This window comes from Zonotrichia leucophrys, chromosome 2 (assembly GCF_028769735.1).
Source record: "Zonotrichia leucophrys gambelii isolate GWCS_2022_RI chromosome 2, RI_Zleu_2.0, whole genome shotgun sequence".
Classification (NCBI taxonomy): Eukaryota; Metazoa; Chordata; class Aves; order Passeriformes; family Passerellidae; genus Zonotrichia; species Zonotrichia leucophrys.
Genome location: NC_088171.1, coordinates 92,607,373 through 92,632,715, shown reverse-complemented (window position 1 = coordinate 92,632,715; position 25,343 = coordinate 92,607,373). Strand labels below are relative to the sequence as shown.

The 25,343-nt window shown below is 40.2% G+C and overlaps 1 protein-coding gene across 1 annotated transcript in view; it reads left to right on the top strand.

The window, feature by feature from the left end:
- NR4A3 (nuclear receptor subfamily 4 group A member 3) overlaps positions 1 to 24,146 on the top strand; it is a 29,004-nt gene extending 4,858 nt beyond the window's left edge. The window contains exons 3-8 of the mRNA XM_064705699.1: positions 708 to 1,594; positions 3,794 to 3,923; positions 4,883 to 5,055; positions 10,348 to 10,547; positions 11,720 to 11,898; positions 21,294 to 24,146. Of these exons, the coding sequence (XP_064561769.1) occupies positions 710 to 1,594; positions 3,794 to 3,923; positions 4,883 to 5,055; positions 10,348 to 10,547; positions 11,720 to 11,898; positions 21,294 to 21,556 (1,830 nt within the window). The 5' untranslated portion in view covers positions 708 to 709 and the 3' untranslated portion in view covers positions 21,557 to 24,146. The remainder of the gene's footprint in view (positions 1 to 707; positions 1,595 to 3,793; positions 3,924 to 4,882; positions 5,056 to 10,347; positions 10,548 to 11,719; positions 11,899 to 21,293) is intronic.
- The last annotated feature ends 1,197 nt before the right edge of the window (positions 24,147 to 25,343 follow it).

Below are 25,343 nucleotides of genomic sequence, written 5' to 3'. Positions count from 1 at the left end.
GAAATGCCACATATCTTTTATCCTACACTTTTGCAAATTGAAGGGGATGTCGTACCCTCCACTTTTTAAATGAGAACATTCTACCAAAGATAAGCCTTAAAACTAATAATGAAACAGCAACCCTAAATTATTAGCTGACCATAAATACTCTTCAAAGGTCCAGAGCTGAGTAAGCAAAATTGATGCAAGTCCTGAGTAGAAAACCTTGTGATTTGAGTAATTCCTCTGACATGCGCTGCAGATGCTGCTTCTTTTAAAATAAATATAAATTTTAATATTATGCATTTGATAACCCCGTTTACTCTTCGTGAAAATTTTACAGCATGATTTGAAGGCATAGAGAGGTAGATTTAGAGTCATAACTCTTCTCGTTGTGCTTATCTAATTCTCATTGACACCTATGTATATTAAGCAGCAGATGTAGGGCAGCTTGAGATGGATTCTTCTCTCACTGACACTGGTATAATATAAACTGGTGAGTTTCTCCCTTGACTAGATGAGAGCAGACTCCTAGTACTGAATGCTTAGTCGGTCCCTGGTGCATATTTCTTGTTGAAAGCAAAAGGCTCAACGCTAATTTAAATGTCCGAATGGGAGTTGGGTGCCTATGTGAGCTCTGGGAAAGCTCTAGGAAGGAAGTTTGTGCTGGCCTGGGCCGCAGCCTGGTGCCCTGGGCCTGTTGTTGACGCGCCCCTTTGCCCTTGCAGATATGCCCTGTGTGCAAGCGCAGTATAGTCCTTCACCGCCCGGTTCGAATTATGCATCCCAGACCTACGCCTATGGCTCGGAGTACAGCTCAGACATCATGAACCCCGACTATGCCAAGCTGACCATGGACCTGAGCAGTACCGAAATCACTGCCACTGCCACCACCTCCCTTCCCAGCTTCAGCACCTTTATGGAGGGTTACTCTGGCAGCTACGAGCTCAAGCCTTCCTGCCTCTACCAAATGCAAACTGCCTCCTCTGGCCAGAGGCCCCTCATAAAGATGGAAGACACCCGGCTGTCCCCGTACCAGCCCTCACTGCCCCCGTCTACAGATGAGGGGATGCCCAGCACTTCCATGTACTTCAAGCAATCGCCACCCTCCACGCCCACCACGCCGGGCTTCCCTGCCCACCAGGCCCTGTGGGATGAGCCCCCGCTGCAGCCCACGCAGACCTGCCTGCCTCCCGGGCACCTGATGGACGCCGCCCCCATGAAGACCGTGCCTCCGCGCTTCCCTCTCTTCCACTTCAAGCACTCGCCTCCGCACACGCCGTCCGCGGCCGCTCACATGTGCTACGACCCGGCCTCGCTGAGCCTGCCCCTGGGCTCCGACAGGCCCGCCGCCAGCCAGGCTCCCATGGAGGGCCATTCCTACGGGCTTCACCTGGCCAAAAGACCAGCCACCTTAGCCTTCTCACCGCTCGGCCTCAACGCAGCCACCTCCAGCCTGATGGGGGAGAGCAGCGGCAGCGGCAGCAGCGGCCTCCCGTCCCCTCCCAGCCGGAGCTCCTCGTCCGGGGAAGGCACCTGCGCTGTCTGTGGAGATAATGCCGCCTGCCAGCACTACGGGGTGCGGACATGCGAGGGCTGCAAGGGCTTCTTCAAGGTGAGGGATCCGTGTTCTGCTCCCCTCCCTGCTTGATCCCACCTCACTTCCCACCCTCTGAGTCCCGACGCGCTCCTGGTCCCGACCTGGGGCTTCAGGGACATCGTGTGCTGAAACTCGGGCCCCCACAGCAGGGTAGGAGGGACGCCCAAAGTTTTTGAAGGTCAAGGAAAGCCCTGTGTAGGATAAAAGGATCAGCCAGTCTCTGCTGAGAAGAGGCCATGGCAGTGATCTGGGGGAACCACCTCTGGTCTGCCAGCGCTCCTCAATGAAACTTAGGTCACCCCAGTTTAAGCTATAAACAGCATTTATTCAGTAGTGAAACTCATCTGGAGTACATTCAGCCTGGGTTTTACTCAGTCACCAATTCCAATTACACTTTGTTTTTAGGTGAGAAAACAAACCCTGAAATTGTAAAGTCCACTTAATATTTTAGGTGGTAGCAGCAGTGCCCTTTGCTGTCCAGGGAAAATTGGCGTGAGGAGGAATGCAGGGTGGTCAGCACCGGGAAGAAACCGGTTTCACTCATGGGACAAACCCAAGAACTCCTGGTTGCTTTTGGTGGCTGCCTTGTCGTTCCCCTTCAGCTCAGGAGCCTGGGGAGCCCTTCCCAGGGGAAAGCTGCCTGCAGAGCAGTGACTAAGCACTGCACAGGGTCCCGGTGCCTGCTCTGCAATGCTGCTCTGCTACTCTTTGCAGCTGAGTAGCAGCCCAAATAACTTACACACAGCAGTTTCTCAGCTGGAACTTTGCACTTACATTTTCAAGAGTTGATTATACTCTTTAGATCTTAGGTTTGGGTGCTTTGTAGTTTCCTTTCAGCAGAGTTTGACGGTCCAGATTCCAGTATTAATTTCAGAAATAGCTTGTTTAAGGGAAGAGCTTGTGATTGACTTTTGGTAGGATGGTTCTGCGCAGCAAGTTTAAGATTTGAAACATTTGGGGTTGATTTTGTATATTTCTTCTTGTTAAGATAGCAGTTATGCCTTTATTCTGGTAAAAGATACAATGGGAACAAAACCAGTCCCAAAATATTTGGGGGGAGGGCTTATAACATTTTTTTATTGTAGGTGGAATTGTCAGTGTTACTTAATAATAATCTTTTCACCACAGGGTAATACACATGTCTCCTATAAAACTAATTTGTTATTTAAATATAACTAGAAAAGGCAACACAAATAACATGGAAATAGCAGCTCTTTTTATCCCAAACCTGCCCCTGTGGAAATCAATAGCATATCCTTGAGTTGCAACAGCACCTAATTCTGCAAAATTAAACTGTTTTCAGCTCCAAATCACAATGAACAATATTTGCTGTATCTCATACCTTCAGTACATTGAGGCTGTTATTTGATAACAAACACAAATTATGGAATAAAATTTATCCATTCATTTAATTGCAGTTGAAGATTTAATATTGAATGTTGAGTTGATCAATTGTTCCTGGTGTCTTTTCTAGTAGTACCTTTTTGAATGTTATTTATTGATGTATCTTTGATTTTAAGCATGGCAGCATGACATGTTTTTGCATTGATATTTGTTACATTCTTACAACGCTTACCAGGTTTCTATACATTTTAATTTTGCTTTATTTTTTTCAACATGACTTTAGAGTTAATTAAATTTACATAACTGTGTCATCATTCTGTCCTTTTTCTTCAGGTCAGGTTAACTTTCCCAGAGTATTTAGCCAAACATGTTTTGTAGGGGTTGCTGGTGTTTTTATTTTTCTCCCTGATGATTTTAATGGCTAACCAAACCAGTTATTGTGGTATTTGACTAACAATAGTGATAGCAAGAGAAGTACATTGCAGATCATTTTGATTTTATTTTAATAAGGTCAGCAATAATCAAGGGAATGAACCAAGTAGAAAATTGTTCCCAAAGGGATATTAAAAGCGGAGATAATCTAATCCCCAAAGGTAGATGTGATGACCTGGTAATTTCAGATATGATTTTATCATTCAAAGTTGCCTGTCTCCAGAGACTTGCTTCAGAAAAATCCTAGATGATTTTCATTGTCAGCAGCTAGCACTAATAAAATTGTTTTTCCTGCAGGCTAGTGTGTTAGGAAATTAATTTTATCTAATTATATGAATTGCACTGTCACTTTTCATGTTGTAATTAAAACACATTTTGTCAGGTTCTAAGCTGCTCAAGAAACAATCAGTTTACTATCTTTGTGTTGCATTTTTGCAGAGAACAGTTCAGAAAAATGCAAAATATGTTTGTCTGGCAAATAAAAACTGCCCAGTGGACAAGAGACGTCGTAACAGATGCCAATACTGCCGGTTCCAGAAGTGTCTCAGTGTCGGCATGGTTAAAGAAGGTAAGGACTCTGGCTATTTATGATCCCAGAAAACTAAAATATTATGTTTTATGAATCTGTGTCTTTGTGTGTGTGTGTGTGTGAGCAAGCATGGATGTCTCTACAATAAATTTGACAGTGATGAGATTCATAACTTACCCCAAAATATGTGCATTTATGTAATAATGTATTGATTTTGTGCTTTTCACCCCTATTATCATATTTAGACCATAGACCCCAGAGTTCAAGAACAGCAAGGTCACAAGAGGATAATTTGACAGTGGCCAAAATGTCTCCTTTATTAACTTTGAACATTGCTCGATAATGCTGTTGGCTTCCCCTTGTTCTCTCACTGGGGGCTGCACTGGATTGTGTGCATTTTGACATAGGATCTCGTTTCATTCCCATAAACTGATTGTAAATTTGCAATTAATTTAAATGGAAACAGGATCAACTCATTAGTCCCAATTCTGCAAATATTTAAGCATGTGAGTAATATTGTGTGAGCAGTCCCATTGCAAATACTGACATGGATAATATAACCTATATAGTGTGACCGTATTTTTTCAAATGCTTTAAGAAAGCTGAAATTACTTTGAATGAATGCCTCTGCCATTTAAAAGGCACACTGCTAGTAGAAACATTAAAATCTGTGTTTCACATTCAGCTTGTTTTCAGCAGTGGAGTGTCACAGGCACAAGTGCAGGGGCACACTGACATGCTGCAAACAAAGCATGGACACAAGGAACACAGCTGGGCTCTCACTAAGCAGCTACATTGCTGCTTACGATCGTAGGTCTGACACAGTTCTGGTGCCATTTGTGTTCCTTTGCAATCAAAGGCATCAAGAGCACATGCTGAAACTGGAGAACACTTATTTTTACTGGTCTGGCCACCGTAAGGAAAGCAGGGTGTTCATTCTGATCCATCATTTGCTTGTACCTTCACAACTGATTCCCTTCGGATTTTTTTTCACCTAGTTGTCCGTACCGACAGCCTGAAAGGGAGAAGAGGTCGGCTGCCTTCCAAACCAAAGAGCCCCTTACAGCAAGAACCCTCTCAGCCCTCCCCGCCCTCTCCTCCCATCAGCATGATGAATGCCCTCGTTCGAGCTTTAACCGACTCCACGCCCAGGGAGCTGGACTATTCAAGAGTATGTCTCACTTTCCTTTCCCCGTTTGCTTTCCGCACAGAAATGATTTGCGCGCTGCATTTCTCCTTACCAGCTGCTTTGCCAAAATGAAATTAAGTGTGAAATTTGGATGAGGGTAGAAATCGGTCCAGCCAGCCGTTGTCTTTTCGTGATAGGTGGACAACGAGAGGAAGGAAGTGCAGTAGATATTAGTGTTAGTAACTATTCATTGTGAGGATCTCAATCACAAAAAATGATCTAATAATCTGCAGTATATTCAGTGGCTGAGTTAAAGCAAAAATGCATGGATAAATAGAGCATTCTTCTTGCAAAAAGGCTGTGCCAAAACACAATCAATTATGATGTCATTGATTAACCAGGAGCAGTACTTGTATGTCCAATATCTTTAATTCCATTTTCTGAAGGCTAAAATTTAATAGCACTTCCCTAATATTCAGATAGAAGGGTTGCAAAGTGTGACACTGGATGGATAAGACCATTCCTGTTGAAATCAACAGGAATTTTGCCATTATTTAAATGAGAATAGGGTATGCTTTGGATACCCCAGCCTAAATATTCCTTCAGTAAAACTCACATTTTTAAAACAAGCCTGTTAAAATTAAAATTCTGAAAAATCAGTAAAGCTTTACTAAAGATCATATATTTTTATAACCTTGTTCTTTAATGTAGCACAGTCACAATTTAAATATTCATGGAATATTCTGGAAGCTGAAAAAAAAGGGTCTGTAGTTATTAAAATACAGCATTGAAATGACTTGTTAAATACAATTTTTAGGCATGTTGATATAGGATAAGAAAAAAAACTACAGCTATGGAAAAACAAGATCAAATTCTTCCCCCTTAAAGAAATGTGATTAAATTTGAGATTGTTAAAAATAGCAGCTGTACTCAGACAATAACTCCACTGGCCATTTATCACTTGTTGCTAAGTAATATTTAATCCTGAAGTATATTTACTGCAATTATATAAAAATTACATTATGCTTTTTTAGACTATACTTATATACATAATTTAGCAATTAAAGCATGCTGTAACGTATTTTCTTCAAACTAATCTGGAAGTATTAAATCATATTTTTTTTCAAGTTATTATCAAGAATTTAGCTGTTCAGTGTCTGACAGCCTACTATAGGGAGAATGCATTAGCCATATCTGCATGCACCTTAACTTACCCAGAACGTCTCAGGGATCGTTCTGCAAATACCAAGGTGTGTGATGAGCTGTGCTCTTTGATAGAAATCTGCTGGGTTTCACGGAATTGCAGGAGTCCAGGGGCCATAGTTTGTATTTATTTATTGATACAAAGTTCTTTTGCATTTACAGAAAACTGAACAAAAATTATGTACTTGTATGTGACTTTTTTCATTGTCCTGCAGTAATTATTTCTCTTTTAATGAAAACAACCCACAGATTTAATTGTTCAACAATTCTGTTGGACTTTACAGAGAGCATATGATTGACAGTAAATTAATTTAGTCTTGGTAGCTAAAAGATTAACTATGATTATCTGTTAGGACATATTAATATCTAAGTTTTTCTTTACACTAAAATATATTATAGTCTGTTATGCCTGGCGGTGCTGAAATGACAAAAATATTCTGCAAGAAATAAGTAGATTGTTATTTTTTTCAAAGACCCTTATACTTACTTTGAAAAGTTAGGGGAGGTCAAAAAACAAATGCTGTGTAAAGAGCAAGATAAACTGAATTTAATGAAACATATCATAAACATACTGCAATGCTAAAATATTCCTATGAAGAATAATAATCCTGTACCTGTAAAGACTAACTTATGGCACATTCAGCTAGGCTGTGACCCTGCTGAGCACCACAAATAGGCAGATCTGGAAACCTGGCTTTGGAGTCAGCCCTGACACTTCTGCAGATACGACCTTAATCTTTAGCCTGGTCTTCGTGTTTACAAGCTGTAATATCTTGACCATCTTAAAACTACTGATGAAAGTTTCGGAGAAAAGTGTGTATCCCTTCCCTCCAGAAAACCCTGTAGAGACACACACTCACAGAGCAACCCAGGAAAAAAACAAAACCAAAAATAAATTACATAAGCTACAAACTTTACACCAAAACATTGGAAACAGTTCTAGTTCAGAACATGGCTGCTTTTCATCTCAGCACTGGTTTTAACTTACCAGTCCACAGCCGTGGTATATTTAGGTACTTGGTTTCAAAAGGCAATTGCCAAGGGCTGTAGTCTGGTCTCACACCTGTTTACTGGTACAATTCCCTGAGTTTACGCTTTTAAGGAAGTGAGATGAGAAACAGACCCTTGCCATTCATATTCATGCAGAGTAGGCACCCATGTAAATAGAAATGTTGCATTTTCAGAGGGGGAGTGCAGCATTTAGGCAATAATCCCCCCCTTCCTGGGCCACAAAATTAAGCACATATCATGGCTTTTGGAAAAATGAGTGTAGGCTTTCTTCTGTGCAGAGAAATTATTGTTAGGCTTTTGCAGCTGTAGCCGTCGATGAAGGACTGATGAAAGCAGGCAAAGGGCAGAGCTAAGTTATGCTGTCGGGCTTCCCAACCTCAGGCTTTCCAAATCTCTTCAGATATAACATACAAGTTAATGTTGCTTGCTGCACATGCAACCCCCTCCTTAAGTAACAGTCATATTTCATTTAATTCCCAAAGGAGCTCCAAGGAAGGGAGGGGGGCAGAGCTTTGTCTTTTGTCTTTCTCCCGGTTTGCCTCCAGTTTGCATAGGGCAGGTTTAGAAATGCAGATCGGAGGGAGCCCTTCCGTCCTGTGACGCCTCCTGACCAAGGGCAGGATTGCCAGCTGTCTTGGTCACAAGTTAGGTCAAATATCACTTCTTCTCCATGAAATAATCGTGGAAAAAACCCACAACTGTGGTGCATGAAACAGAAGCATACATATTGTTTATGGTTACTTCTATGCTCCTAAGCCTGTTACAAGTAAATTATATTTTAACAACTCTTTATAAGTGCTAAAACTTTATAGTGAGCAGTGATGTATTGCAGCAGCTGAATATTGTACAGTTCCATGTAATCTTTTACCTTTCTTCTAAAATTGCTGTCATGGGATAGACTATGCCAAAAAAATGCAGGTTATAATTTTTTAGATGCATTCAATTTGATTCAGTGCCCAGTGTGGGGTATACCGCACTGTAGTATTCACAGTTACATGACATAATGCTGCATTCAGCTTCATTAGAAAATGTTAAAACTTTGCCTTACCTTTGCCAAAGGAATGTTTTATAAATATTGGGAACAAATTAACACCTGGCATAATTACTCTGAGTTGTGGTGAGTTATATTTAGAATTAACCCCTTCAGAAGGGGTAGTACCTTTTCTCTTTTCCTTTTGTTTTCCTTCTTCTTTACTGCTCAAAGGATCAAGGATATATCTCAACTTAGCAATACCTGTTGTGAGGCAGGAGTTTCCTTCAGCCTGTTTTGTTTCCCTGTGTAGTAAGAGTCAGAGTCATGGTCAGCCCCAGTGTAGCAAAGCACATCTCCCGGTGCCAAAATGCACACTTGTTGTGGCTTGGTCTTCATGGTCACTTCTAGAGGGTCCAGAACATGCGTGGTGTCTGAAAAAGCAAACTGTCTTTGCCTACCCATTTTTTTTTAATTACCTGTGGGAATCTTGCTGCAGTCCAGTGCCAGGAGTAGGTGATTCTTGCTGCTTGAGTGTCCTCAACTGCTCCATTCAAGTGGGGGTCTGAACACATAAATATTATGCAGCATACAGTTTCTATTGTATGCTCCCCGTCTTCTCTGTATTGTGGCCTCCACGTGCCTCAGGATCCTTTGGAGCAGCTGAGGCAAAATTTGTCTCTGTATGAACTTTATAAGAAGGATTGCACATGTTTCACCAGCTGGTTAGGGATGTGAGCTGGAAGGCACCGTGAGAAACTCATGCAGTTAGGGTTGGCTAAGCAGAACAGTGTCACTAAGAGCTAGTACCAGGAACCAGATACAGACAGAGATCTCTAGGATTGCTGTGGTTCTCCGATCACTCAGCAACTCTGACATTGTGTCCTTCACCCCTTACCTGCCAACCGCAATGAGCTCTGCTAGGAGAGGCAGAGTACAGGACAGCTACCTGACACGTTCTGCTTGCTGCCCCATCCCTCTGTCCTGCACAGAGGTGACTTTTGGGTGATACTTGCAGGCCACGGTTGTAATATGGTCCTCCCATGCTGCCAGACCACTGTTACTAATGGGGAAGGAGGTTTTTCTGCTTCCACTCTGGCTTGGAGTGTTTCTGAAGTGGCCTTTAGGCTGATGGACTCAAGCCTAAGTGCGTGTGGGAAGTTGTTTCCAAAGAGTATGCAGGCTTCTTTTGGCCCTGGAGACTACCTCAGCCTTTCTTTGGCTGAACCCATACGAGAGAGAGTGGATATGAAGTCTCTCCCAGAAATAACCCAGCAGGTGTCCGATGATGAGGATGTTACTACAATAAATGCCACATTATTCAGTACCTGCTCAGAAAACCAGCAGCACTTTCCAAGCACAGAATTGGACTAAGCCACAAAAGCTCCTGTTTTATTTTCTGCCAAGAAAGAGAGAGCAGTGTCAAAGGAGTGACAGGGATCCACTGGTGATGAAGTAGGAGATAGTGGGGAGGGAGCTGTCAGAGGGTCACAGGGAAGCTGAGCAAGCTGAGACTGTCAAATGGTTGCCTGGAAGAGTTATGGCCACATAAGCAGGATAATAGGTTCTGCTGAACCTCAAATGCTTCAATTTGAAGGATAAGAGGTGATATTGGGCAGCTGGTTTACTTTGAACCAATTCTGTATTCAAATGAAGCAATGCTGCATGTGTCAGATAAAATGTGATTTATCTTATGTGTCTCTATCACTGTCAGATAAAATGCACTTTGTGAGGTTTTGGAAGAAATCTGCATTTCTGACATACTGAGACAAATTCATCAATGGGAAAAGTGTTTCATTGTAGTAAGCCAAATAATGTTCCTCTTCTAGTGTGATGCAAATTATCCTACCCACCAGCTTTCTATTTCTGTTTACTAATAGCATATAGGTACTTGTAAAATGTGATATTATATTTTAGTTATAAATTTGAAATTACTTCTATACATATGGAAATATTTTTGTAATATCTATCTGAATAGCAAAATGCCTGTAGGTAACCAAATAAGTAGGTAGATGTAGACCTATTTTTATGTCTTTATAAATAATACCAGCTTTGCCACAGAAGGAAACGTTGTCGGGCAAATAATGCTGTATGTTTCACAGAATGCCCTTAAATGCATATAACCTTGCTTTCTGTGGCTTTCATTTTAGTACTGTTCCACTGATCAGGCTGCTGCAGGCACAGATGCAGAACATGTACAACAGTTCTATAATCTTCTGACTGCCTCCATTGACATAACTAGAGGCTGGGCAGAAAAAATCCCAGGATTTACTGACCTCCCAAAAGAAGATCAGACATTACTCATAGAATCAGCTTTTTTGGAGCTGTTTGTACTAAGACTCTCCATCAGGTAACTATTTGTTTAATTTCCTCTTAAGATGATGTGAAAAATCATCCATCTGAATGTTTTTAAGGAATAAATATGGCACTATCTTTGAACATTGTCATTTGTACCAAGAAAAAAGCACAAAAAAATCGGCAATGTCTGCATACAAGGGCTATGGTGTTTAATTTGTTTTACACTGCAGGAAAAATCAAGAAGGTGATTTAAAAAGAGATCATAGGTGTCACTAATGTGCTTCTTTTATTTGATCTGTCCCATCTTCCTCCTACATAGTAATCAAAATTGATCCTCAGGTACTATTTGAGCAGGTCTGCTTTGTATTCATAAGTATGAAATATAGAAACACACTTCAAGTATTTTTTTTTCTTTTCCCTTTTTCATCTGTTTTTGAAAGGGATGAAGAAGATTTAAAATCTTATTCAGATTGGTTTTCTTTTTAATACCAAGTTATTTAATAGAGTGAGATGCTGTTTGTCACTCTAGCACTAGTTAAGACACTTTACCGATTTCACTTTCAGGAACTGGCAAAATTGCAGACTGGTGATTTCAGTTATGCCCATGTTTATTTAAGTTGAAAATGACCTTTTCATGTGTTTTTTCAACAAAAACATTGGTAATGGAGAGGGAATAAGAGGAGAGCTTGGCTGTAATTTCTCTCTTGCACACAGGTTTTCATATAGAAGAGTTTATGCAGTTATGTGTTTGTTCTGCATTACTGCGTGTGTTCTCCATTGTTTTTTCCTTGCCAATTTTTACAATCTGAAAAAAGCAGATGATACTAAGTAAATGCTGAGGGTTGCAGAACCTATCTTTTTATTAGTTTTGTATATCAAAATGCACTCACTTAGTATTCCTTTGGTTCAGACATACAGTATTTAATGCAAAATGTCTTCTCTGTTTATGCCTTTGGGCAGGACCAAAATCTTAACTAATTAGACAGTCTACACCACATGCTGCAGCTAACCTCAGGCTTATAACTCTACCAAGTAAGCAATCACAGAAGCTTGTTTGTTGTACTTTGGCCCCGAGGGAGAAACATATTGTCAAACGTGAATGCCCACATATGTCTCAGGATAATATGCCTTGGATTTTAAATGACAGACGCTTCAATACTGGTTATGCATTTTTCTGTAAAGTAGAAGATGCATTTATAATTTTTTCAATTGTTTTTATTTGAGGTCTGATACTGCTGAAGATAAGTTTGTATTCTGCAATGGACTCGTGCTTCATAGACTTCAGTGCCTTCGAGGATTTGGGGAGTGGCTCGACTCTATTAAAGACTTTTCCTTAAACTTAAAGAGCCTTAACCTTGATATCCCAGCCTTAGCAAGTCTATCAGCTCTAACTATGATTACAGGTAAGTGCTCCTTTGTTAATAGAAAGCTTCAGACTCTAGTGCTTTGATTCATAATAGATTCAAACAATTTCAGTTAATTTAGCTATATTCAGGGTGACGTGATTATGATTTTTAAGCATTAGCATGACCAAATTGAAATTGTGGATTAACATTAGGCTATCAGACACCCCTCTTAAAATATAGTCTAACTATTTCTTTGCAACTTCATTGTTTTCTCAGAGTTGTCTGCAAAAAGCAAACTGCTTCCAAGCAAATTGTGTGACTCCTACAAAAATATTCAAGATACTTTCTAAAGTCCCAGAAAATTTCAATGAAATTACCAGAGTTAGGTCTTCTATGTAGGAATAGTAATATCAAAGCAGCTTGAGACCTAGAAGCCATACAGCTAGCATAGCTCATCTCTCAGCAAGATAGCTAGACCAGAAAGAGTGCTCCATGAGGGCAGGCAGGCTGCATTTGGTAACCAGGCTAGCCTAGGTATTCCATGTACTGCTTTTCTGAGAGAGGAAAATCAGAGAATAATGAGAAAAAAGTCACATTTCACAGTTGTACAAAAGCTTTTGGGCGTGCATGTGACTCTATGACCCTTTCTGCCTGCTGGGGTGAACAGCAGGAAACTAATGTCAGAATCTGCCAAATTTGTCCACTAAGTGCAAAACAGGGGAACATAACCTTTTAGAGTGTCATTTTTGCATTCCTGAAACCATGAAGCCCAGCATACCTTGGGCATCTTGCAATAGAAGAGTCATGGCTGATGGCAGCATAAGGAGTGAGGAGAAAGGGTTTCTGACAACCACATAGCAGAATTTGGAGCAGAAGTCATCTCCACAAAGAGCCTCACACTCATATCAGAAAAACTGATAGTTTAACAGTGCAACTGTGTCATCAGTGTGAGACAGGGCTTCAGTGTGCCCTGAGCTGGATCTTCCTAGGGATGCTTATAAGCTCTACTCGGATAGATACTGATTTCCTTCTGCGTTTCAGGCATCTACTACTTTGCAGGCAGTGGCCTCAACAACACCAGCTGTAGTCTTTATTTTACCTGGGATGAGAATGATGTCAGGGCAACCCTGAGATAAAACACTCAATGACAGATATAAAAAAATAGAATTGGCCAATTCCTGCTGACGTTTGCAGGGCCAAGATTTTGGGTTCAGAGTTTGCACAGTATACTGTCTTCCTGTATATTGGTGAAGGATTAGTGGACGTATGTATCTCTTTGTCTCTTAAGCATTTTCAGGTTTTTTTTTAATTTTTGTTAATTTCTTCTGCAGTTGGAAAGGGTACTTTAAGATCCAGATTCCAGTTTCTTTGATAAAACATTTAAGACCAGAATAACACATTGGAGCTGCTTTACTCTGTATAAAAAAATTCCCAAAAATGAGTGGTACGTGTAAGTCAGAAAGAACATTCCCAACTTTTATTTTTTTTTCTGCTGTGTATATACATCCACTGGCAGATGTTCACACCTACTTACATATATGTACTATAAACACCTACATGTATGTGTATGTGTGTGCATATTTATATACATACATAATGTATTTATGTATGTATATGCATTTAGATAACTAAATCAAGGACAGGTGCTGTCCCTCTACATATTTACATGCAGGCATATATGCTCATATATATAGCACATATGAGTGATTTAGATTATTAACTATATATGAGATATGTCTTTTTTAGGTAGCCATAGGTAGTGTGTTGTTGATTATCCTCCTGGACACCAAGAGTATGCAGGCTGATGAACAGGATTCCCAGCAAGCTACGTGAATGTAGCAAAAGCAAATGTATAGGAGGAAAACTCCCTGCTCTTACAAAGCCACGTTCTGTTTTAGCATGGTAATTTGTTCAGTTAAGCACGGCTTGCTTGGCCTTACATAAGGAGTCAGAGTTGTCCAGTGGATGGCTCAGTTCACCCTAGGATAATTAGAAACAGGTTTTAATTGGATACGTCCCACATTTCTTTCTTTCCTTGATCACAACACTTCCAGGATTTTGCTATATTGTGCTGGTCTTCCCAAAGTTTCCAAACAAATGGAAGCAATTGTTGCCTTTAAAAGGAGACAATTTCTGTATATAGAAGCTTTAAGATTTTCTCTGTCAAGTTTCTCTTGATTTTCTCTCCTGTGTGAGATGGTGTTTAAAATTAATGTTGTTTTCTGCTTATTCTTTTATTTCGTGAGGCTGGTATATCTCTGCTGATTTGTTCTAAGGGCAGCATGTATTTTCATGTGATCTAAATTAGACCAAAGCTCTAGTGACTTATATTCACAGGTTTCAGATATCCAAGGGCAGTTAGCTAACTCAGAGACTCAGCCAGAAATCTGGTCACCTGAAAACAGATAGCATTGTATAATGATGAACAATGTTAAAAATAAAACATGTAAGAGGAAATCAGGTGATTCTAGCTAGTGTATTGAAATTTTTTATTCAGGAAAATCTTGAGATTTGGCTCTGATGTGGCATTCCACAAGAAATGGCTTCTTGTCTCCTCCCTGCAGTTTGAGTTTGAGTATCACAAACCATTAGTTGGTTTTCAGCTAGTCACACCAAAAGAGAAAAAATAACAAAGAGAAAATTTGCAAAGATGAAACCTGACGAAGTCTGAACTGTTGAACATTTTTAAGCATTGTTTTGAGGGTTAGCTTAGATTTAGATGGGTGGTTTAGGTGCCATTCTTTATCTCCAGGGAAGGCACCTTTTCTCCTGTAATGGACTGTTGGAAGCAATGGGTAGTTGGCAAACTCTGCTTCAAGCCTTTTCTGTCAGTCAGAACACGGAAGAACAACCTTTCCCAGGAACACAAGATATCCAAGTATTGAGTACCACTGTCTTTTGTCTTAAGAGAACTTCATACATTGCATGGGGCCACAGAAGGGGTGTTGTGTCTGATGATTTGTGGAAAAGGTGGTGGTCAGAGGGACACCCAAGGCATTATCTCTGGTCTGATTCCAGCAGGAGAGGAATCTGACCATGGTTCTCCCATGTCCCAGGTAGATATCCGTGTCACTAGGCTTCAAAATAAGAAGTGGGAAAGCTTTCTTTTGTGAATCTAATTGTTTGCCTTTAGTAACAATGCTGTAAAACCAGAATGCAGCCTTGAGCAAAATTTTCTTGATTATCACACAAATTGCTTATGACTTGATGACTTAACCAAAAAAAAAAAAATTACAACAGCCCTGTGATCTGTAGTAGTCATAGCCTGTTTTAATACTGTACAGCATCTTAGGTAGCATTAAATTCAAGAATTGTCTTTCCAGATAAAGAAAAATTTATTCTGAGAATAATGAGCTGGTAATCCTTCTTGATTTCATGAGTGCTGTCCTTAGCCCAAACAAATATGTGCTCTTAGAAACCAAACCTTCTTGTATACTACCAATCTTTGGCAGTTTTGAGGGAGAAGAGTAAGAGTCACATATTCTTTCACATATTCTGTCTGTGTTCTTCAAGAGTGACAGGGAGAACTAATGTCTGTCTCCCAGCGAAGGAAGAGGGAATAAATGTAAAATTCAGTGTTGGAGACTAAAAGACATTCCACTGGTCCCAGTGTCCTAAGATATACCGAAGGCTGTTCCTTCATTTTGGGATTTCAAATTGTGCACCCAGTAACAGCTCCAGTAGTTCCAGCAGCCTTTAGTTAACCCTGCTGACTTGTTTGGAGCTGCAAAGTTCCATGTTCTATCCCAACCACAGCTGCCAATGACAGCATAAGATGCATGGTTATAAGCATGTAGGGTCATTTGTTCTTTTCAATGTAGTTCCATACATTGTTTGCTTTGGGTAAAACTAAAGGTATGTGCAGTATTTTGCATTATATATTCCATTAGAAAGTCTATATATTTTTGCTTTTTCTGTCTCTTTTATGTGTCCTGGAAATCTGTGGTATGTTGCCTAGAAGGAAAAGCATTATGTCAGATTGCTGATGAGTTTTCAGGTCATCTCAGATAAGACATCACCTTAAAAGAGCATCCAGAATGAAAGAAGTTGCATCTTGTGTACTGTGGAGGCTTGCAAACAGTTAACTTAGAACTCTGTCTTGCCAAAACGCATCTTTTTACTGTGAGGTGTTCCTTTAGGATCTTCCTCTCTCTGTCTCTCTTCTCTTTTTTTACTTCCTTTAGTTGGTTTAGAAAAGCTGGACACAACTTCCTCCACAGCATATGAGTGTTGCTCTAAGCATCACCCAGAAGAAAGTAGGTGGGAAACAACACGACACTCACCTCACATGCCTATGAAAGTAAAAAAAAATTAAGTCTGTCATGTTCTTCTTTGGATCACTTATTCTGTTGGTATGTAGCATCTAATGAGCTAAAGAAGAGCACTGACATGGAAAGGAAATGCTGGTCTTGGGTCAGGTTCTCTTGTTAATTCCATACAGATGATTTCTAAGAGTTTAGTGTGTTCATGGATCACAAGTGTTCCTGCACAGTCACTCCATGATGGACTGGGCAGTGTTGAAGACAAAGCTTTGCAGAGTAGACTAGATACTAACTCAGCCTATGCTTGAAAATGCTTCTTAAACTTCCCCAATGACTTTTTGTTACTTTTTTTCAGTCAGTGTGAAAATAGAAAGACTGAGTCCAGTACAGATCATTTGAATGGCACATTCTAATTCAGCCTCAAATTTTTGCCTGCTCTAGAACTGCTAGTGTTTTCTCTCTCTCATTCTCCTAGTTGATTATGTTTTCCTCTCTGCCCTTTCCTTTCTCTATCCACATCAAACCATTATTATTTTGCCCACTTGACACTCTCAGTGGGATGCTGCTGAGTACAGAGCATGCTAGCCCTCATTCAGCCAAGCTCTTTCAGCATATGTTTTATTTTAAGTGTGTTACAGATCATCCCAGAACCACTGTATATATTTGGCTTATTCACACTCCTAATGCTTTGCTAGACTGGCACCAGACCACTGAAGAATATTGTGAGGTTTCAATTAATGAGGAGTTTGTGTTTGTCTTCCTGCTGTTGGGCTTTCTGTTCCAGTTTACAAACACAATTTTTAGCACCATCAGTCATACCAAGAAACAGTGATGAGACCACTGTGGCTAAAAAGGGTATGACTGCTGCAGTTCCTTCTGAACATGAATTTGTCCAACCTCCCAATGGAATCAAGACTTACCTACTTTTCAGCAGCAGATATCCTTCAGTCCTCTTGCCAGGATATCCTCTGGAGTGGGTGCTTCATGTGCTGGGTCTACATACAAGCAGGTGGCAGACTGGAGGAGTGTAGGAGAGCTAGTTATAAAAAAAAAAACCCTCCAGATTGCATTGTCTGCCTTCCCCCTGCCACTTAGCTGAGGGAAATACTGTCAGCGTCAAAGTGAAGTACTCACTCCTCCTTTTTCACTCCCACCTCTTTATTGAGGCAAGAACTCTTTACTTCCACAGCAACCAGCAGTCTCTGTATTATATTGTGGTTTTCTTAAGAGAGGGAACAAACTGTGGTGTTCTGTGTTCTGTGCCACTCATCTCACCTGACTTCAGGTACCTTGCACAGCTGATGGAGAATACAGGGCACCTCCAGAAGATGATTCTTGCACCTAAAATTGTAATAGTATTCTAAAAATGCCCATCCTTACACTGATGTTAGTAGGAGATTGAGAGGTCTGTGCACCAAGGTTGGGGACCCTTGTGAGGTGTCTGAGAGTTAGGCAAGATAAATATGGGCCAGACTGCAACAGGAAAGGAGACTCTTGGATCAGCCAAGTTGCAATGTTCCTGTGTAACAGTGTGTGCGCGAGAAAGCTGTAGGCAACTGAGCTTTGTGCTTATTTGAGTTATAGAAGGGGAAGAGAAATGTGAAGGGGGAAGAGAAAATCACATAACTACATTGAAACCAAGAAAATCAAGAGGCTATTTTAAGTCTACAGTGTTCATCCGTTGCATTTCTGGACACCTCAGAATTAATTGAGACTAGAAGTGATACCCCATGACACAGAGTGCAGAGCCCAGGGTCTTTGAGGTACTCACACTCTTTGAGAGGCATTTGCTCAGATAGTGTAAAGTGAGGAATTTGTAAAAATAGTGCTCAGTCTGCCTGACCCTGGCATGATCTACCTCAGGTCAGAGGTTAGGGTCTTTGCTTTCTTCCTGTTGAGTTTTTGGTGATCAGTGTAATGATAGCACAAAACCACATTCAGCTTCCCAGGAAAACGAAAAAGGTGTAAAAAACTTGCTGTTTTACCAGGATAAGCTAAGTTTGCAGAGCTTTAGAGGTAAGACTTTTGATGAGTCATTTTGACATCATCTTTGCCATAAATCACCATTTTTCTCGCAAAAATCAATTATATCTTAAAACACAATCTTGGTTTGTTACAGGCTGAGAAATCCTGTATTCACTTAACACGAGCCTTTGTCATTATGAGGAAGTCTGACTATGATAATATTTACACATCTCCTCAATCAGTTAAAAAAAACCTATCTGTATTGACCAGTTGTACTTCTTGGGATAAATCTTGGCCTTATAATTCCCAAGTGGATAAGAATATCCTGCGGAAGACAGTGAATGATTAGAGGCCCTTGGTGTCAGTGCCACTGCCCACCCTTACCACAGGGGCCTGGTGCTCTCCCTCTAGGTTGTATAAGAAAGACTGTGGGTCTTTCTTTGTACACACAGAACTGGGCATTTGAAAAAGGCAAGAAAATGTGTTTCCTGTTATTTGACCCCTGTTCAATCTAAATCTTTGAGCAAATTAGGCCCTAGATGCCTCAAGTCTACCAAGGAGAGGGGCCTATTCTTTAGATAAGCGTGCCCTTCAGAAAGTAGTTGTGTTCTACCACTGGAGACTGCAGTGGCAGGGCCAGTGCATGCAGTGTCCTTCCCTAGCACAGGGGCTTCCACACAGATGGCTTTGCCTTTCTATGAATGCCTTAGGAGTTTAAGACTGAAACCCCTAGAGGCAGCTCCAGGCGTGAGGGATTAACCCTTATGGAGATGTGCAAGTAGGGAAGGTCATTGTGTGGCAATTCACTCAGGGGAGGATGATTCGGTTCATCAGGGACTGCTTTGCTATTGTAGCACCAGACTTTAAGGACAGAGTATCTCTTAATTATGAATTTCCACGATTTTGTAATGTAAAGTAAGGCTACTAATATGATTATCTTTGCACACATAGTGTTTTGCCTCCTACATTTCATGGCTATTCACGAAAGACATGATTTTTTCATGAAACCTTCTGAACTTGTCAGTGGGAGACAAGCTGTTTAGTTCTGGCTGGAAATGCTAACAAAGTTGCTGCATGCTCCAGAGCCAGAGATAATTTTTCATACTCTGCAGCAAGGTACCCACCTACTGAGGCAGTGGTTTGAAAATGTGCTCTGGTAATTTGTAGTGAGGTTTTGGTTCCATTCTAGTATTGCAGCTCCCTACATCTATAAAAATATCTTCACTTACACAGCTAGGCAACAAAACAGATTAAAAGATGGGAACTCTTCAAAGATTGCAAGATTAATTTAATGTCCTGCAGATTCTCTCAGTAGGCTAGTGGTAAAAAAAAAAAAAAAAAAAAAAGCCCTACAGCTCCTCCAACCTGTATAAAATATTTATCTGCCAAGATTTTTAATGGCTGAATCTGCCTAAGTATTTACTCTCAGTGACCTGTATAGTTAAGGCTTGCATAATTACTCTATACACCATTTACTGGAAAGGCTTTAAATATTCATTGACTTCTCATGTTTTAATGTAAACAAGGCACTTAGAATACCTAGGGTTTTTAATTCCTGCAAGGTGAAAACGATGTCTGAAGCAGATGTCACTGGTTGGATAAGTGTTGCTTTGAAACAACAGGGCAGATTGGCGGTACTTAAATGATAGAGCGCAGTAACTTCTGGACAGAGATGTCCTTGTCTGCGCATCTCTGATTCACATCTCAAACCAGTATTATTCAGCAGCTAACTCTGCTTAAGTAAATACAGTTGGAAAAAAATATGTAAAATGGGTGAATATCAGTGGAAAACCAGACCTTTGCATTTCTGACTGCCCTCATTGACTCCTGTCTGTTTTATTGGTTTGTGCAGAGTATCTAAGCCAAAACAGGTGGTGAGCAAGGGTTTATATACACAGGCCTGGGCAAGGCACCGCTGTGCCTGGTGCAGGCAATACTTCTGCTTCTGGAAGTAGAGAGAACTGTACTCTTCACTGTTCATTAGGGGACAGACAGAGGACATGTCTAGTGCTTGCTCCTCCTGGCATGGAGGAACAGGACTTGGTGACAGTGGGCATAATGTGGCTGCTGGCTGCCAGGGATGGGAGAGAGGTCCAGGGAAGGAGATTACTTCAAAACCATCAAACACAAGAACTGCCATAATTTCTCCTTAGCCACTGCTGTCATTGTTTTATATATCTAATTGACTTAATATAACCTGCATTTTCTTTGATTACCGTATCTTGCACCATTCTATTTCACATGTAAATTATTATGACTTTGCTGTGAAGCCATTTCTTACTTACCTGTGTGTTTCAAAGTCAGAGACAAATGAATACACCACAAATTTGAGATTTTTTTCTGAATTTTTTGTTCTGTTACTTTAGTTCATCCACTAAGCCTTGATAGCAAACAACATAGAATTCTTTCCCCTTTAAAAAGTCTGCTTTTAATGAATCACAAATCTGATTAATTCTGCTTATGCTTAAAGAACTGTGAATGCATTTAACATCATTGTTGTATTTTAAAAAGATATTTGAAGGGGAACAAACCCCAGCTCTCCTTCCTTTTAGGAGTGCTGAGGTTTTTGTGATGGATAACATAGCAGCTGTTCAGGCATTGCTCACTCAAAGCAAAATAGTTAACTTCCAGGCTTCTTTTATCTTAGAGCTTTTAAAGATGAATAAACTAAAAAGCAGCAGCTGATCAAAATAACAAAGGGTAGTAAGGTGCCTTTAGTTTCTTATAAGAGTGTCTGCAAATTCCTGGTGGAATTCTAGGCTGGGCGCTGATGGAGCTAGCTAAGGATATTGATCGCCACTTGAATTCACTGAATAAATAATGGTTGCCATAGTTATTGAGCATTCACAACTGGTGGGGAAGCACGGAAATCTCCAAAACACCTCCTGTGATGGTTTTGCTGCAAAATCACCCAATTAATTCTGCCTCATATCAGGAAAATTATGTCAGATACGCAGGATGCTTGGAGTCCTTGTATGAGAATTTCAATCATAGCTGAGCATCTCTGTCACCTGTTTTAGTAGATAAAGAGAAAAGGGCACTTGCCCTCTCTTATTTTGTGCGGCAGAAAGGTTAACTGGCTCCATGTAACCCCAACTGTTCTGAGAAATCTACAGTCTCGGAGCACTTTTTGCTCTGAGTTCCAGAGTATGCACCTGGGTTACACCTAAGAAAATGCATTTGTGATAGGGATGCTGACGTGGTTTCTTTCCTCTGGCTTTGCAGAACGACATGGATTAAAAGAACCAAAGAAAGTGGAAGAGCTATGCAACAAGATCACAAGCAGTTTGAAAGATCACTTAACTTTCAGTTGCCAAAACAAAGGACAACCGCTCGAGTCTGCAGAGCCGAAGGTACTGGGTGTTCTGGCTGACTTGCGTTCTCTCTGCACACTGGGACTGCAGCGCATCTTTTACCTGAAACTGGAAGATTTGGTGCCAGCCCCTTCCATCGTCGACAGGCTGTTTCTGGACACCTTACCCTTCTGAGTCAAACCACCCTCCCGAGAGGCAAACGCCCGCCAGAGCAGGCAAACGGATCGTGACTTACAGCTAACATTTCTGCCCTCACTTAACAGAAAAGCCGCTCCGAGTCTAACATGAGGTCTTTTCTGGCGCTTTGTCCTTACAACCTGAGGCCTGAAACTTACTGGCTTACTGGTTTGGGGTTGTGTTCTTTGTTTTCTTTCGTGTGATTTGGGTTTTTTAAATGGCTAATATGGCACTTTTGGACAATGCTATCCCAGCAGCAGTAAAAGGTTAACATGACTGTTTTAAATCTGTTGTTTAACACCTCATGGTCTATGAGGAGTAAAATTGTAGAAGCTGTGTTTGAAAGAACAGCAAATTGTTGTTTGCCAGGGTAGTATGTGTTTTGTGAGGATACCTTTAGCATACTTCCTGCATCAAGGGCACATACATCAGCACAATCTAATCAAAGTTTCACTTTTTTAGCAAAGTACATTCAATTAAACATTTCATACAAATCAAATATAGCAAAATGACAATGGCTGTTAGCTCCCATGTTCAAGTGCAATTTTTTAAAGTGCTGTCTTACTAAGTCTCGTTTATTAACTAATTTATTTTATTAGGAAAACAAACAGAAGAAATCAAGGGAGAAAATTACATGCACTAACTTACCTGACAGAGTTTTCCAAACTTGATTCCATGTAGCGTGACTTATTGACAAATGTATGTGGAAGACACGGGAGCAATTGTGGCTCAGTTGTTCCTTAGCTAAGGAAACCCAAGTAAGTAGTGATTGGAGCATACAGGGTCAGTATCAGGGATAGTTCAGTTCTAGACTTCTAACACTTCTAAGCGACTCGTTAGTAAACAGACAGAAGATGGTTTTCAAGAACAAGCAAGTCTTGTAAAATAGTATGAATGTAAGTGCTAGGAAGGATATAGTGGGCTGCGTTTAAACATTCCGTGTTCGTACTCCTTTTTGTATGTTTATACTGTTGATGCCATATTAATATGAGATAATTTGTTGCATAGTGTCTTTATTTGTATAAATGTTTGTATGCATGGTATATTGTAATGGCTTTGCCTGTATTTATTGCAATGACTGCCAGCTCATGGGAACCCTGTTACACACGATAACTAAATGGGGTGTTCACACTGACTCAGATACACCAGTTGGAAAACTATATACATATATATAATGTGTATGTATATATATGTATATACCTATATTTGTGTGCGTGTGTGTGTGCGCGTGTCTTTTTATTAACCATTTGTATATAAAATATCTGTCAAATCACAAGCAGAGTTATTTTACAGTTTATTTGCAGTGACTTCTAAGGCAGTACTGTTTAGCACTTTGATATTAAAATCTTGCTCATGTTTTGCTAAATTCAAATAATATTTAAAAAGTTCAGTTCTAAAAAACTTTATATGCACTGTATTAAGTCAAAATTTTGTTGGTCATTTTGCTAAAGAAATTTTTGAATGTCAACCTGATGTCACTGTATCTTTTGTTAGCTTTAAACATTCTAGCTTTTGTCTTTTTTTAAACTATGCTGTTTATATGGAAATTAAATTATACAATCAAACAGATGCCAAATGAATTGCCTAATTGCTGCAAAGGATAACCCAGATATCGAGTCACTGTATGGTTTTCAAAAAGTAATCTGGTATTTTATCACTTACTATGTTTGGATGTGCTTTTATGAAAAAATTATTCTTATATCAAGATTTATAGTAGTGTCAATAGGGAAACAGACTTCTAATCACTATAGTTAATATTTCTGGTTTACCTGCAGATAATATTTGGAGAAGTATTGCTTTTTGTATTGACTTTTAAGCTTATGTGCAAACATAATAGCATAATTAAATATCAGAGAAGCTAATGTTTCTTGTAGGTTGCTGTAACAAGCCTGACCAGCAAGACAAATATATTTTGACTGAATTTGCTTTTGTATATACTAAATATATATATATACATATATATATATATATACACACTCACACACATGTGCGCATACAAGAACATACAGACATAAAATCCAAAAAAAGAATGTTTGCTTTTGTCTCCTTGTGTAAGACACAAGGTCCCTTGAGAAATTACTTTTATCTAAGGACAAATCCTGCCAGGTGCTGAGCACCACCCAGACAAGGGCTTGCAGGAGCTTTTTTGCGAGCACGCCCTTATCAAGGATTTTGAAGCAAATCAGCATAGTACAGTAAAATTGCTTTTTTGTTGAGCAAGGTTTATTTATTAAGTGGAATGTGAGTGGGAGGAAGCAGGTTGAGAGCCCCGTGTGAGATTTCACGTAGTCTGTGTCCTCCAGTCTTCCATAGACAGTCTTAGCTGTGATACTCTCCCAAATCCCATCATCTGTGGAATTGTCCTTCATGTCAACTTCAATACACTGACTCATCCTAGAGTACAACCGGTGACCTGTCACAGTGGTAAAAGAAAGAGTTAATGCAGAATAAATCTACTACTATTCTTAGAGCTCTCTCAGTGTGAACATGCCTTTGTCTAGGCAGAATTCAGGAATATATCAGGTGTTAAGGGAGAGTGCCTTGCTTTTATTTCAGACAACAGTGTCTCAAGAGTTTCTTCACTCAGCTAACCACAGTACTTTCTTTCTTTTTTTCTTTTTTTTTTTCTTTTTTTTTTTTTTTGTGGTGTTAACCTGTGGGTTGAAAGAAATGCTCATGTACATATACAATGTAAATTAAAATTATTAAATTGAATAACATTTTTTTCAGAGGCCCCATGTGTGTTGAATAAGTATGCTTAATTCTGTTAAAATCTGATGTGAATTTTTTATCATTTATAAAACATTAAAAAAATTGTCTACTTGAGTCTTAAAAGTGGAAAAATTGGTGAAGCATGCTTAAGAACACTGGCAATTTAATGGCTAGTCTTTTGATTAAAATAGCTTTTATATAAATACATGCCTGCAGTATCTGGTTATGCAATCTCAGTTAGATATTGAGAGCTGGATCATGGTTGTCCCAGAGGTTGAACCACGTATAGACCAGAGCAGAGAGACTATTCACCCCTCACTGTATTTCTCCTCCATGACAAAAAAGGGATTGTAGTTGTTAATCCAGAGCTGATGAAGCTGCAGAGGAGGGAGTGGATGGCTACAGGGCTCATGGCACCAATGTCTGGCCAGGAAGAGGACAGAGCTCCCATCCCGTGTTCAGCCCCTGTGCATCAGTAAATCCTGCTAAGGCATCGCTCCAGCAGGCACCTGCATCATTTTCTTCCAATGCCCCTCCAGCTCCTTTCCTTACTGTGCCATTGCCTTGCAGGAGGGATGGCTTATCCCCTGCCAGACAAAACTGTTTGGCTACAAATGCATTTCCAACAAACGCAGTTTGGAGAGGCATCTGCTGCTATTCCGGGCATTGCCGTGAGTGCGGATGGCTCCGGCAAACCTCCCTGAGCGCTATTCCGCAGGAGCTGCTCGGCTGGAGGCTACATCAAATGATGAGCTGGGCTGGGCTGGGCTGCAGGATTGTTTTGTCACATTTCCTGCCCTGGAAATGTGACAAAACAAAAGGTTGTGCTAACTCTTCCAAATTATTTTCGGGGTTTTTGTTGTTTTTTTTTTTTTTTCTATGCCATATTTTTAAAATTTTAACTATGAATCTTAAAATTGTTAATGATAATGACAATAAGTTTTGCATATTAGCTCCCTCTTGAGCAAAATATGCAGATCTTGAGATCAAGCCACACCAGGGTCTGAACTTTCACCCTACAAGATGAAGTTTATCCTCACTAAACTTACAAGTATTTCGTTTTGTAATTGTT